At 42.6% G+C, this 13,449-nt stretch overlaps 1 protein-coding gene across 3 annotated transcripts in view; it reads left to right on the forward strand.

Moving 5' to 3' along the window:
* UNKL (unk like zinc finger) overlaps positions 1–13,449 on the forward strand; it is a 180,745-nt gene that overhangs the window by 131,074 nt on the left and 36,222 nt on the right. For 2 of the 3 annotated variants that reach the window (XM_077449087.1, XM_077449088.1), the window contains one exon: positions 12,443–12,535. In XM_077449087.1, coding sequence (XP_077305213.1) covers positions 12,443–12,535 — 93 coding nt within the window. Of the gene's footprint in view, positions 1–6,003; positions 6,078–12,442; positions 12,536–13,449 lie in introns of those variants that run through there. The other variant, XM_077449089.1, reaches the window with a different exon arrangement.

A 13,449-nucleotide genomic window follows, 5' to 3' on the forward strand; every position in this document is an offset into this window, starting at 1 on the left:
CTGCAGTCATCTGGGATGTGTGACATGTCCCTGTAGGTTGTGGGCAGGGTAATGGGAGTGGACCCCCCCCCCCCCCCCCCCCCCCAAATTTTTTTTTTAAGTTATTGTCAGAGGTGGGGTGGAGGAGGATGAGAAAAACTTCCTTTTTTGGGTGAAGTTATGCTTTAAGCACCTGACCGAATGACGGCCACATCGCGGATAGGAATTCCCGGGAAGCTGTCATATGACTGACTCCCCTGTGCTCGCTCCCTGCGCGCGCTGTGATCACAGAGTCGCTGAGACTCAGGTGATCACCGAACTGAGTAAGGGGCCTGGCCCCTTACCATGTGATCAGCTGTCAGCCAGTGACAGCTGATCACATGATCAAAACAAAAGCTTGGTGATCACTTTTTTTCTCTCCTCACGCTGACAGTGGAGGAGAAAAAAAAGCCGATCACCGGCTCACTTTAAAGGGACATCGGTCCCGAAACAGAAGAGGCACTTATGCCTCATAATTGCAACCTGAAAGTGCAACAAAAAATAAAAATCGCACAGGTGATCAAATACCACTAAAAGAAAGCTCTATTTGGGGGGGAAAATAATAAAAATTTGGGTACAGTGTTCTATGACCACGCAATTGTCATTCAAAGTGCATCAGCGCTGAAAGTTGAAAATTGGTCTGGATGGGAGGGGGGTTTAAGTGCCCAGTAAGCAAATGGTTAAACAATTTCAGTGCTCCTGCTGTGAATTTTAGGGATAAAGTGCTCCCTAGAGATTAGTGGGGGCTTGTTTTTATAGCTCATTTACTGTTAAGAATATACTAAAGAAGTTGAGAATATTCATTTAAAAATTGTAGTAGTGTTCACTTTGCATTTCCAGTCATGTGCAGATTATATAATCTGTTTGCTTTTTATTTGATTGGATATTTAAATTTACTGAGTACACATTCTCAGCGTCTTTAGTAAATCAACCTGATTTATGTGAATATCCATAGTCTGGCCACAGGTTCACTTTACTGATAAGAAGGCTAAACGGAAGCAATAATTTTTTTCTGAAGTGGTTGTAAACCCTTACATATACCCAGTGAAGTGACTGACCCCAGGTGATACACATGTACCTGTTTATCTGCAGTCTTCTCTTTTCTACAATTTATAAAGCTTATCAGAGTTCAGAAAAAAAGGGGATGGAGAGCCAATACTGCACTCCGCAAAGCTCGGTTGGAAGAGCTCTGGAGGGAAGAGAGACACCCCCTTCACACAGGAACAGAGCTAAGGCTGTCAATCAGCAGGAGATGCCTCCCCTGTCACCATTTTTTCTCTTGGTGTCAGGAAAACTTGTCAGAAGTCATGCATGCTGATAGCAGAGGAATGAAGCAGCAGACAGAAAATACGCTTAGTGCTTTTAACTGAGACAATTACACACTATATAGGGATATGCTTTGTTCATATTTCATGTCTGAGGCTTACAACCACTTTAAATCCTACCCTCATTTTAAATGGCACTGTGACGGAATGAAAACTGACTCTGATCACTTCCTAATTGGGTGTCTGTTTAGGCAAGATTCACACTGGTTTGGTGCATTAATGCAAGCATGTTAACATGCAGAATATTGCTGTTTTTTTTGTAATACACCAAAGTGTACTTTGCTTGTACCCTTTGGTGTACTGCAATGCAGGGGAATTGGTAAGATGCATTGGGGGGTGCTATTAAGAATGAATGGCAGCACAGCACACAGACGTGATTTCACGTGTTGCTGCAATGTATAGGTGTCAATCAAGCCTAATGCCGCGTACACACGACCAGACTTTTCGAGGGACTAAGTCTGACAGACTTTCGATGGAGTTCTGACGGAGTTCTGACAGAGTTCTGACGGACTTTCCGAATGAACGGACTTGGCCACACACAATCACACCAAAGTCTGACGGATTCGAACGTGATGACGTATGACTGGACTAGAATAAGGAAGTTCATAGCCAGTAGCCAATAGCTGCCCTAGCGTCGGTTTTAGTCCGTCAGACTAGCACACACACGAGCGGATTTCTGGGTCCGACAGAGTTCTGTCGAAAAAATTTGAAACATGTTCCATTTCTAAAGTCTGTCAGACTTTTGCAAATCAAAAGTCCGCTGCAGCCCACACACGTTCGAATAGTCTGCCGGAATCATTCCGTCAGACTTTTGATGTTGAAAAGTCTGGTCGTGTGTACGGGGCATAATAGTGTGAAATTCTGTCTTACCTTGAAGGATAAATCTGTCTCAGAACTTTGCATATCTTTCATAGTTGGCTGCCTTGAAGTCCAGGTTAAGGGGTCTCGCATGCTCAATAAACTCTTGCATATACTTTACTAAATGAGAATTGGCTTTACTAATTTACCTGATAAATGTCTCCCTAATGCGTGAAGTCAGGCAGTAGCTCTCTAGGCTTTAGATCACCTTTGACATCTGACACTCAAGATGAAGTGCTGTTCTCATCACATATCTCAAATCTACAATTTAAAATAATTTAAAGCTGAACTAAACCCATTGATTTGAACTGTTGACCTAAAGTTACATTGAAGTCATGCTGATCAGTCACAGTTGCTTTTGTTTTATACTGAACTGTCAGTTCATCAAATGGCTGGTGTTATAACTGATCACACATGCAGCGCTATGTCAACTGCAGATTAAACAGGCTAGAGCCACACATGGGCCGAATGTCAGGAGACTTCAGCCAGTTAAAAAAAAAAAGAAAAAGAAAAAAAAAGTCCAACATTTGGCCTGTGTGTATGCCACCCTGTCCGTCTGAAGCTATCTGAGCCGCTGGGAGCAATGAAAGACAGCCCCGTATAAGCTTTATTCAGACATCCATTTAACTCTTACACTTGGCTAACGACCCCCTCCAACCTGATGTAATTGCCCAGGGGTAATCCTCAAGCACCACTGCTGTCACTTAAGTTGGACTTGCACCAGTAGAATTTTGGTTGAACATGTGCATGCGCTTTGTGAATGGCCTGGCAGCAGGGGGAGGAGGAGGGGGGTCTAAATTCTGACTGAGTTCACTGCGGCGAGATGACCTGGAAGTGGTAGTGGGTACCTGTCAAAACAAGGTACCCGCTCCCCTCTTCCCCCCCCCCCCCCCCCCGAAAGGTGCCAGATGTGGCAGCCGAGGGGTAGGCAAACAAATGGAGCTTTCCCTTTTGGGTGGACCTCCGCTTTAAGTATCCCAATCAATTTCTACAATAGGCATAATGTCCTCTTTTTAGCCTCAGGTTCCCCGCAGCTATCCCTTAGGTCATAACAAGGAAGTGTAGACGGCCTCAGACAGAAAAAAAAAGGGAACAAGAAAAGTGCTTAAATTAGTACAATAAATCTTTTTATTGAAATGCAACAAATATGTGATACATTCTTAAACATGATCCAAGACTAAAGTGGTAACTTTCCCTGGCCAAAGTGGTAACTTGACCAAGCAATTGCTACTTCCTTCACACGCACTGCTTGGCTCATAAACCAGAGGGAAGGTGCTGCATGCACCTGCAACATCTGTCGGCTGGATACACAAAGCTCATAAAGGGCTGTGAGCTGGATAAGTGTGGCAGGTTGCCATGGAAATGGGTTTCAAGGGCATACCCCTTTTCCCAAGTCTTGAGAGACCATTCTCCTCCTCTCACTTTAATCAAGATTTTGTCTTTCCATCTTTCTGTCTGGCTGCTAAGCATCCAAAAAAGGTCTCTTGTCAGTGACTGGGTGTGATTTATGCTGTACATGTTTACCCATCAGCCTCCTTTAGAGTGACAGATTCTATTCATTCTCCCCAAAGGCTCTCTCTGATGCCGCGTACACACGAGCGGACTTTTCAACATCCAAAGTCCGACGGACTGAGTCCGTCAGACTATTCGATCGTGTGTGGGCTGCAACGGACTTTTGACTCGCCAAAGTCCGAAGGACTTTAGAATATGGAACATGCTTCAAATTTTCCCGACGGAACTCCGCCGGACCCGGTCCCTTCGAAAAATCCGCTCGTGTGTATGCTATTCCGACGGACTAAAACCGACGCTAGGGCAGCTATTGGCTACTGGCTATGAACTTCCGTATTCGAATCCAGTCGTACGTCATCACGTTCGAATCCGTCGGAGTTTAGTGTGATCGTGTGTGGCCAAGTCCGCTCAGCCGAAAAGTCTGTCAGAACTCCATCGGAATTCCAGCAGAACTCCGACGGAACTCCTTCGGAAGTCTGTCGGACATAAGTCCCCTCGTGTGTACGGGGCTTGAGAACAACCTGCTTCTTGTTCCACCATCACAAGGTGAATTTGACAGGTCATTGTTCAAGCCTATTCCCAACAGGAGAAAGTTCCTCGTTTTCTGTTAAGGCACACTGTACTAGATCTCTAGGAGTTTTTTTGGGCCGTTGGCACCTAGTTTTGCAGGTTTGTAAGGCTGCCTGCTGGTCCTATGTCGACTAGTTTACAAAATTCTACCGGGTGGAAGTTCAAGCCTCTGCTGATGCGGGCATTGGCTGTAATTGGCTACAAGCAGCTGTCGTTAGGGTCTTATACCCTTGTGTTTTTTTTTTTTTTTTTCGTTTTTTTTTTTTGTAGGCCTGTTGGAGTTTGTTTGGTGTGATGCCCACCCCATTTTTTGTTTTTTGTTTTTTTTATGTATTGCCTTTGGACATCCCTGTTGTCTTCAATTAATTCTTTGTCCTGTGCCCTTCAATTGAGAAAGATATTTTTTTTTTTTTTTTTGCTTTAATATCTGTTTCTTGGAGTACAGTGCAGGACACAGGACCTTTTCCACAATCTTGTTAATCCTTTATTGCTTGCTAAAGATGGTGCTGAAGATAACCATCAGTGGGAAGGGTTATATGAAGGTCCCAACAGTTCTGTTTGCCAGTATCTTTTGAAGTAAGGAGCATAGAACCCAGTCATCTTTGACTAAACCTGTGTCTGTCCTGCACTGTACTCCAAGAAATTAATTTTACAAGCAAGTCAAATCCCCCCCCCCACCCTTTTTTTCCCCCTGGTTTTGGTGGAGATGGTTTTAAGGGATGAAGCCTCATTTTTCTCAAAGGTGGTTTTGGCCTTTTACCTTAACCAGAACAGTGGGCTTCCATCCTTTTGAGGCTCCAGTACCTCAAAGGGAGGTTTCCCTTTTTATTGCCTCAATATAGCTTGAGATGTGTTTGTTTACCTTGCAGCCAATGCCTCCTTTAGTAAGACTAATCTCTTCGTTAGCCTTGATGGTCTTCATAAGGGGGAAGCTGGCTTCTTGTTCCACCATTTTCAGGTGGCTCGGACAAATCCTCATACAAACTTTAAGGTCTTAAGGATTGGGTTCCACCCTTTTCTGTCAAGGCTCACTCTACTAGCTCTGAAAGTGCTTCTTGGACTTTTTGGCATCGGACAACGGTTTCCCAGATTTGCAAGGCTTCTTTTGTTTGCACCTTGTTTAAATTTCATCAGTTAGATGTTCAGCCCTCTTGTGATGCCAGCTTTAGGGGTAAGGTCTTTCAGGTGGCTCTTTGAGCTTCAGGCAAGCCTGCTGGGAATGAGAGGTACCAGGCTGGTTACTGTTTGGTTTTTTTTGTTTGTTTTTTAGCCCTTGTTTCTTGTTTGTGACCGTGCAACCCATGTGTATCTGACCTATGTGCCCCCTCGATTACCTAGAAGATGAGGACTTTACATTGAGTACAAAAATCCCCCCCCCCCCCTTTTTTTTTCCATTGGATAAATATAGATCAAAGGAAAGTACAACAAACGGAGAGATGTTTTCCAACTGGTTAGATTGTACCTTTCAAATAAAAGAGAGCGTTTGGTTGCTGTGTGCAACAGCTTCAGTTTTGCACCAGTTGTCATAGGTCAGCCACACTGACTTCTACTTGTTCTGTATATCTTGCAGCACTGGCACTTTCAGGCATTCTGCAGAGCAAAGAGCACATGGATCTCACCTATGATGCTCACAGGTCTCAGTGATACTGCAAGTCCTCCTTTATGCCTGGAAGCGTATGACATCCTCCTGATGTGACTGTGGTCACATGATCAGGGAGCTGCTGTTATTAGCTGCTTCAGTACAGTGTGTGAGCAGAGCAGGGAACTGCAGGCAGTGAGTCAGCACTTACACAGCTGGTAAGCACAACTATGTCTTCATTTCATTCACTCTTCACTGCGAAACAATTTTGGTTTTCTTTTTAGATCTTCAATGCATTCATACACTGCCATTCATTGCTCACTTAATGGCATCTTAAAACCTTTATTTATCTAGCACACTTTGATGTTTGGGATTGCAGCCAACTTTGAATATTCAGTCGCTGCTCTTAGCTGGGTAAATTTAACTTGTAGGATGAGATGGCATCAAGCTGGAGACAAAACCAGGTTGCTCTTTCACAGGGCTTACAGATTTACAAAACATTGCCAATTGCATCTGTAAGGTTATGAATGAGCTGTTTATGACAGATGCACGGCTGCATGTACACAACACCCCACCAATGCTAATTCTGTTGGTTTTCATTTGATTTTATGATTTTTCGAATGCAGAATTATTTAGGACAATATGTTGCCGTAATAAGGAATCTAGTATGTGGCAGGGGTATGGTTTGCATTTGTATGTGTACTTTGGAATTTTAGATATTATACGCAAACACACAGACAGGCATGTAATGTACTTCCACAAGCATTTTACTACTCTGCCTTTCCCACTTATTACATAATGGATGTACATATTTCTTTATACCATTTATCAGCCTGCTATGACACCACGTTGACTATTAACTATAGAAATAAAGCAAATTCTAGTTATAGTTGAAAGCAGTGGACATTAACCCTGTCCTCAGGGCCCATTAACAGGCCAGGTTTGCAATATAACTGAAATACATCACAGGTGATATAATTTGCTGCTCAGTGATTGCAATATTCTAGTCTGCATCTCCTCAAGGTAATACTTAAAATAATTCAAACCTGGCCTGTTAGTGGGCCCTGAGGACAGGGTTGCTGACCACTGGTTTAAAGCATAGCTCCCAACGGTCTCTGATTTGGAGGGACTGCCCCTGATTTGGAGCAACGTCCCTCTGTCCCTCATTCCTCCTCATTTGTCCCTCATTTTGGTCTGATCTGTATAGATGTATATAAAATGCACTTTTTATCTATCAAAAAGTGTTTTCCAGCACACAACCTTTTATCTGATTTATAAATTGATGCATGTATAAATTCCAAAAGCCAATATAAAGGAATATTAGAGGTAAAAAAAAAGCACTTGTGAGTTTAACCAATCTTGTTTTTTGTATAATTCTCATTTAAGGGGATGTGGCAAGGGGTGTGTCCTATGCCTGCATACTTTTGCTGATAGGTGTCCCTCATTCCCATCTCAAAAAGTTAGGAGGTATGGTTTAAAGGGTAATTCCAGGTTTCTTTTTTTTCCCCTTCCTTTTAATATAGCATTGTAAGGCTTCTCTCTAGATAAACCAGCTGTAGTGTTTGCAGTCCGCATGATCCTTCAGGTGCAGCGCTGTCCCCATGTGTCCATTTCTGTGACCGTGACACTGTTCTTCCTTAGATACTGTACACCTCACTTGTGTACGGTATCCCTGTGCAGCCCAGCATATGGTCATTTCCAGACTCCCGAGTAGCGCCACCCACAGTGCCATGATGTGATGTGTGGGAGCGGCCTCCGGGACTATCAATCATCTGCCTGCTTGCGAGGAGCACGGCCCCTCTCGCTGGTTTCTGGACTCCCAAATGGGGCCACCCACATTGTAAACATGTGGTGTGTGGGAGTGGCCTGTCTGTAGAAAGCATCTGTATGCTGAGAACTCATGCAGGAGTGCGACCCCCCCCCCCCCGCAGGTAGTAATGTGTTTGTGTAGTCTCTGTAACTGTTCCCTCTCTGCTGTTCATGCCTGTCATTGTTGTCTGTCTGTCTATTGGTGGTGCTGGATATTTTTTCTGGTGGTGGCTTCGTTAAACTGGTTGTAAATCTCCCTTTGTACTTATAGGTAATCCTAGAATAAGTTTTTCCTATAGGTACTGTAAATATCTCCTAAACATGCGATATTTATTGTATACTGCACCGATTATGTCATTGGCACATGCGCTCTGAAGGAAGGGCCGCCCGTGCTGTTTCTTAAGGCGAGTGTGCCGTGACTGGCGACTCCCTCGGCATGTGTGGGAGTGACTTCCACCCATTTGTGTTTATTCCAGAGGCTGTTATATGTGACCCAGGTGTTATATTTTTTTCTGTTGATTATGTTTTGGATCTTTTCTTTTGTAATTTTTAGAGCTTAGTTTTTTTTTTTTTTTTTATTCACGCCTTTATTTTTTTTCAATATGTTTGACTGTGTGTGTGTGTGTGTGTGTGTGTGTGTGTGTGTATGTATATGTGTGTGTGTGTGTGTATGTATATATATATATATATATATATATATATATATATATATATATATATATATATATATATATATATATATATATATATATATATATATATATATATATATATATATATATATATATATATATATACACACACATACACACATACACACATACACACATACACACATACACACACACACACACACACACACATACACACACACACACACACACACACACACACACACACACACACACACACACCCTGCTCCAAATTATTATGCCAATGATATTTTTCTCATTTACCTAAATAATTTATGTAAAGAAGAGTCAGTATAATTCTCATGTTATCAACTATTAAGAGTACACACAGTAAGGCTGCTTTCACACGGGGGCGGGAGCGGCGTCGGCGGTAAAGCGCCACTATTTTTAGCGGCGCTTTACCGTCGTTTTAGCGGCGGTCTGCGGGCGCTAGCGGGGTGGTTTTAACCCCCGCTAGCGGCCGAAAAAGGGTTAAACCTGCCCGCAAAGCGCCGCTGCAGCGGCGCTTTGCCGGCGGTATTTCCGCGGTGTCCCATTGATTTCAATGGGTAGGAGCGGTATAGGAGCGGTGAATACACCGCTCCTTCACCGCTCCAAAGATGCGGCTAGCAGGACTTTTTTCACCGTCCTGCCAGCGCATCGCTCCAGTGTGAAAGCCCTCCGGCTTTCACACTGGAGGGAAAGGGGCCGGTTTTTTTCAGGCGCTACACAGGCGCTATTGTTAGCGCTGTAACGCCTGAATACCGCCCCAGTGTGAAAGCAGCCGAAGTTTCAAAACACTTTATAGGTTGTAAAGAGCTGAAAATTGTCATTTGTTGGGTTTGCAGCAGATTTACTGAAATCAAAAGCTATTTCAATCAAACTTTGAACAACATTTTAACAGGTCACATTACATTTTAATATAGGACCCCTTATTTGATAGCAGCTTCACAAGTCTTGCGTCCAATGAACTTGTGAGTTTTTGGACAGTTTCTGCTTGAATTTGTTTGCAAGATGTCAGAATAGCCTCCCAGAGCTGCTGTTTGGATGTAAACTGCCACCCTAATGGATCTTTTGCTTGAGGATGCGCCAAAGGTTCTCAATAGGATTGAGGTCAGGGGAGGATGGAGGCCACACCATGACTTTCTCTCGTTTTTATCCCCATAGCAGCCATTGATGCAGAGGTATTCTTTGCAGCATGAGATGGCGCATTGTCATGCATGAAGATGATTTTATTACGGAAAGCATAGTTCTTTCTTCTGTACCAGGGAAGGAAGTGGTCAGTCGGGAACTCCATAATTTGCAGAGGTCATCTTTATACCTTCGGGGACCCTAAAGGGGCCGACCAGCTCTATTCCCATGATTCAGGCCCAGAACATGACTACACCGCTGCCTTGCTGATGTCGCAGCCTTCTCGGAACAGGGTGGCCGTCCACCAAACATCCACTACTCCATCCAGGTCCAGTTGCACAGCACTCATTAGTGAAGAGGACTGTTTGAAAATTAGTCTTCGTGTATTTTTCTGCCCAATGCAGCCATTTCTGCTTGTGAGCAATTGGTTAGTGGTGGCCGAATGGAAGGTTTATGCACAGTTGCAAGACTCTGGAGGACTCTACACCTTGATGTCCGTGGGACTCCAGAGGCACCAGCAGCTTCAAATATCTGTTTAAGTTAAAATCAATATTTTTTGCTAGAAAATTACTTGGAACCCCCAAACATATTAATTTAGCAGAGACCCTAGGGAATAAAATGGCAATTGCTGCAATACTTTGTCACACTGTATTTGCCCAAAAAAAAATACATTTCAATTAATAAAAAAAAATGCTGCGAGAATCGTGATCTATCTTATAAGTAAAAAAAAAAAAAAAAAAAGGTTTTCTTCTTTTCGCGCAGCTCTACTGGCAATCTAATTATCACAGGGGTCCGAGATGGTTTTCAGTAATCAAAAGAGCCCTGAGACACAATGCCATCCATGAATGTTTTGGGGTGATGGAAAATACAGGTCTTGGGGATGTTTCACGCAAGAACATAGTGCAGAAGAGCCACACTGTGTTCAAAGCACTGCCCTTGCAATTTGCATTTATATTCCAGTGAAAAACACACTGAGACGTACTTGTTTGAACACTTCGCAAACAGACACAAAATTCCCTCAGTATGCAGACACACAGAAGACGGGTAAAGCACAGAAACAGAAGGCACAAACGACTCACCATGTTTAACCACTTCCTGCCCGCCCACTGTCAAATGACGGAGGGACGTTGTGGCTCTCGTTCTGGGTGAACGTCATATGACGGCGCACCAAAACAGCCACTGTTGCACACCCGCAATTGTGGCCGCGCCGTGTTGCTAGGACACAGCGCAAACCCGATCTCTGTAAAGAGCCGCTGAGAGAAGAAGTGAGCAGGCCCACTGTTACTGCAGGTGGGAACCATCATAAGACCATCCATCCACTTTCAGGTACTTCATACTTACTCACTAAAATTAACCTTTACAACTAAACTAAAACAGCTGTGAAAAATTAAAAGAATACACAGGTTTTATGAGGGCAAAAGGAGAATTAGACCGAATAATTTATTTAGTAAATCCAAAAATGTAGATTTTAAACTGGCGTTACACTTTAATATTCATGTTTAATATTTTTTTTCCCATGTTGATTAATGGTTGTATTTTGCTTTGCTGCATTGTGCTTTGTTAGTTCGTAAAAAAAAAAAAAAAACTGAGACACTGTTGGCTCTGGGGACAGCTGTAAATGGACTAGCCATTCATGCTACTCAGAAAAAAAAAAGTGAAATGAGTGCAGCTTCAAAGCTGGCTCAAATATTTTGACAAATTAAATGTTAGACTTAAAGTGGTTGTCAAATAACCTTGCTACAATCCCCTCTGCTATATGAAATGTCCCCACATGTGTTTTTAAAGAAAAATGCTGATGTGTACCTAATTTCAGAGCGCCCATCAGTGCTCACGTGACTGGCCGCCTCTACTCTCTCTATCTGACAGCAAAGCGGGCGGGGCTGGGAAACCCCTGCTGACGTCAACCAGAAGGGGCAGAGGAGAGAGGTGGTCGGTCACGTGATCGGCGATCTGAAATGAGGTACACAGCAGCTTTAAAAAAAAAAAAATCATACACTGGGGACATTATTTCATATAGCAGAGGGGATTGGAGCAAGGTTATTGCATTATAATGGCAGCAGGAGGATAGGGGGGAAGAGGGCAGAGGAGAGCTGCGGATGACGGCAGCACCTAAACTGATCATGGTGTCAGGGCTCAGCAGCCATGATAAACCGTAGTCAGTTTACAGGGGTGAGGGCATAGTCAGGCAAGATCAGGTAGTTTATTTAGGTTTTACAGGTGGCCAAATTACACAGCATAGCACAAGCACATGAACAGGATCCTTCCTTTTTTTTTTTTTTTTTTTAAGTAACAAACACTTTAAAGAAAAACGCATAGAAGGTAGGCTGAAAGGTGGAGCTTGCTGGTCTTCCCATTTAAAAGCCTTGCTATGACTCATGTGTGTCAACATAGGAGAATTCTTGTCTCTTTACATGAGTCAGTGAATGGATCTGATGGGTGCACCCCTATTGTACTGGGCATTTCAAACATTTTTGGTGCAGAGTGGTTTATCTTTTAATGTTGACTTAGAGTTGTCATGTAAAATGTGGTTACTTTTGAAAACCAAATGTGTCACACTGGTCAAAACAATAATGGTTGTTACCCTTTTAGACTTATGTCCGTTAAAGAGCAATTCGCTAAGAGTCATATTTCCAGTTGTTGATGCCTAGTATTAGCACAGATGGCTTGCAGCACTGGTGCCGTATGTTCAGTTTTTTTCATCTGAGATGCTGCCTTAGTGGCGTTTCTATGTTTGTAGGAATTTCCTCTGGGTCCTCATTAAATTGGCTTCTTATTCGATCTGCCCATAATCCCATATGGCTGTGGTAGGAGCACTGTAAACTCCTTGGAGGCAGGTGAAGTTTAGTCTCTGCGGATAAGATTTCTGTTTGCATATCACTATAGTTTTTTGCACTTTAATGGTCTGATTGTTATGTTTTGAATACAATTTATTGGTATTCATATGTCCATTAATATGCTGTTGTATTTTTCAGGTTCTGCTCTAGATCTTCATTTTAGCAATATAAATGTTGCATCTTTAGACAAAGAATTAGACGACACAGAGAACAGTGACCTGGGGTTATCAAGTAAGTGTTTTTACTTTATTATTATTTTAGTTTGTGTTTCAGAAGGTTTGTACATGAGATTGGTATGAATTTTGTTGGTGTGTAAACATGCATTCACCTGTTTATTAGCCGATTCAGCCCCGGAATATTTTACCCCCTTCCTGACCAGAGCACTTTCTGCGATTTGGCACTGCGTTGTTTAACTGACAATTGTGTGGTTTTGCGACGTTGCACCCAAACAAAATTGATCTCCTTTTTTCCCCCACAAATAGAGCTTTCTTTTGGTGGTATTTGATCACCCTTGTGGTTTTAAATTTTTGCGATGTAAACAAAAAAAAAAGCGACATTTTTGAAAAAAAAAAAACACTTTTTTTTTTTTTTTGCTTTAATAAATATCCCCCAAAAATATATAAACAAAACAATTTCCCCCCTCAGTTTAGGGTGATCTGTATTCTTCTACAAATTTTTGGTAAAAAAAAATAAAAAAATCGCAGTTGGCGTATATTAATTGGTTTGTGAAAAAGCTATAGCGTTTACAACATAGAGGATAGTTTTATGGCATTTTTATTATTCGATTTTTTTTTTTTTTTTTTTACTAGTAATGGCGGCGATCTGCAATTTTTATCGGGACTGTGACATTATGGCGGACACATCGGACAATTTTTACACATTTTTGGGTCCATTGGCATTTATACAGTGATCAGTGCTATAAAAATGCATTGATTACTGTAAAAATGTCACTGGCAGGGAAGGGGTTAACACTAGGGGGCGATCAAGGGATTGTGTTCCCAGGGAGATGATTCTAACTGAAGGGGGAGGGGACTGTGTAGGGGAGATGACAGATCCCTGTTCATACTCTGTATAAACAGATGATCTGTCTCTTCTCACCTCAGAGAACCGGAAACTGTTTACACACATAGATCCCGGTTCTTTGT

Source organism: Lithobates pipiens, unplaced genomic scaffold (assembly GCF_037356315.1).
Source record: "Lithobates pipiens isolate NorthernLeopardFrog02 unplaced genomic scaffold, aLitPip1_a1.2 Scaffold_22, whole genome shotgun sequence".
Classification (NCBI taxonomy): Eukaryota; Metazoa; Chordata; class Amphibia; order Anura; family Ranidae; genus Lithobates; species Lithobates pipiens.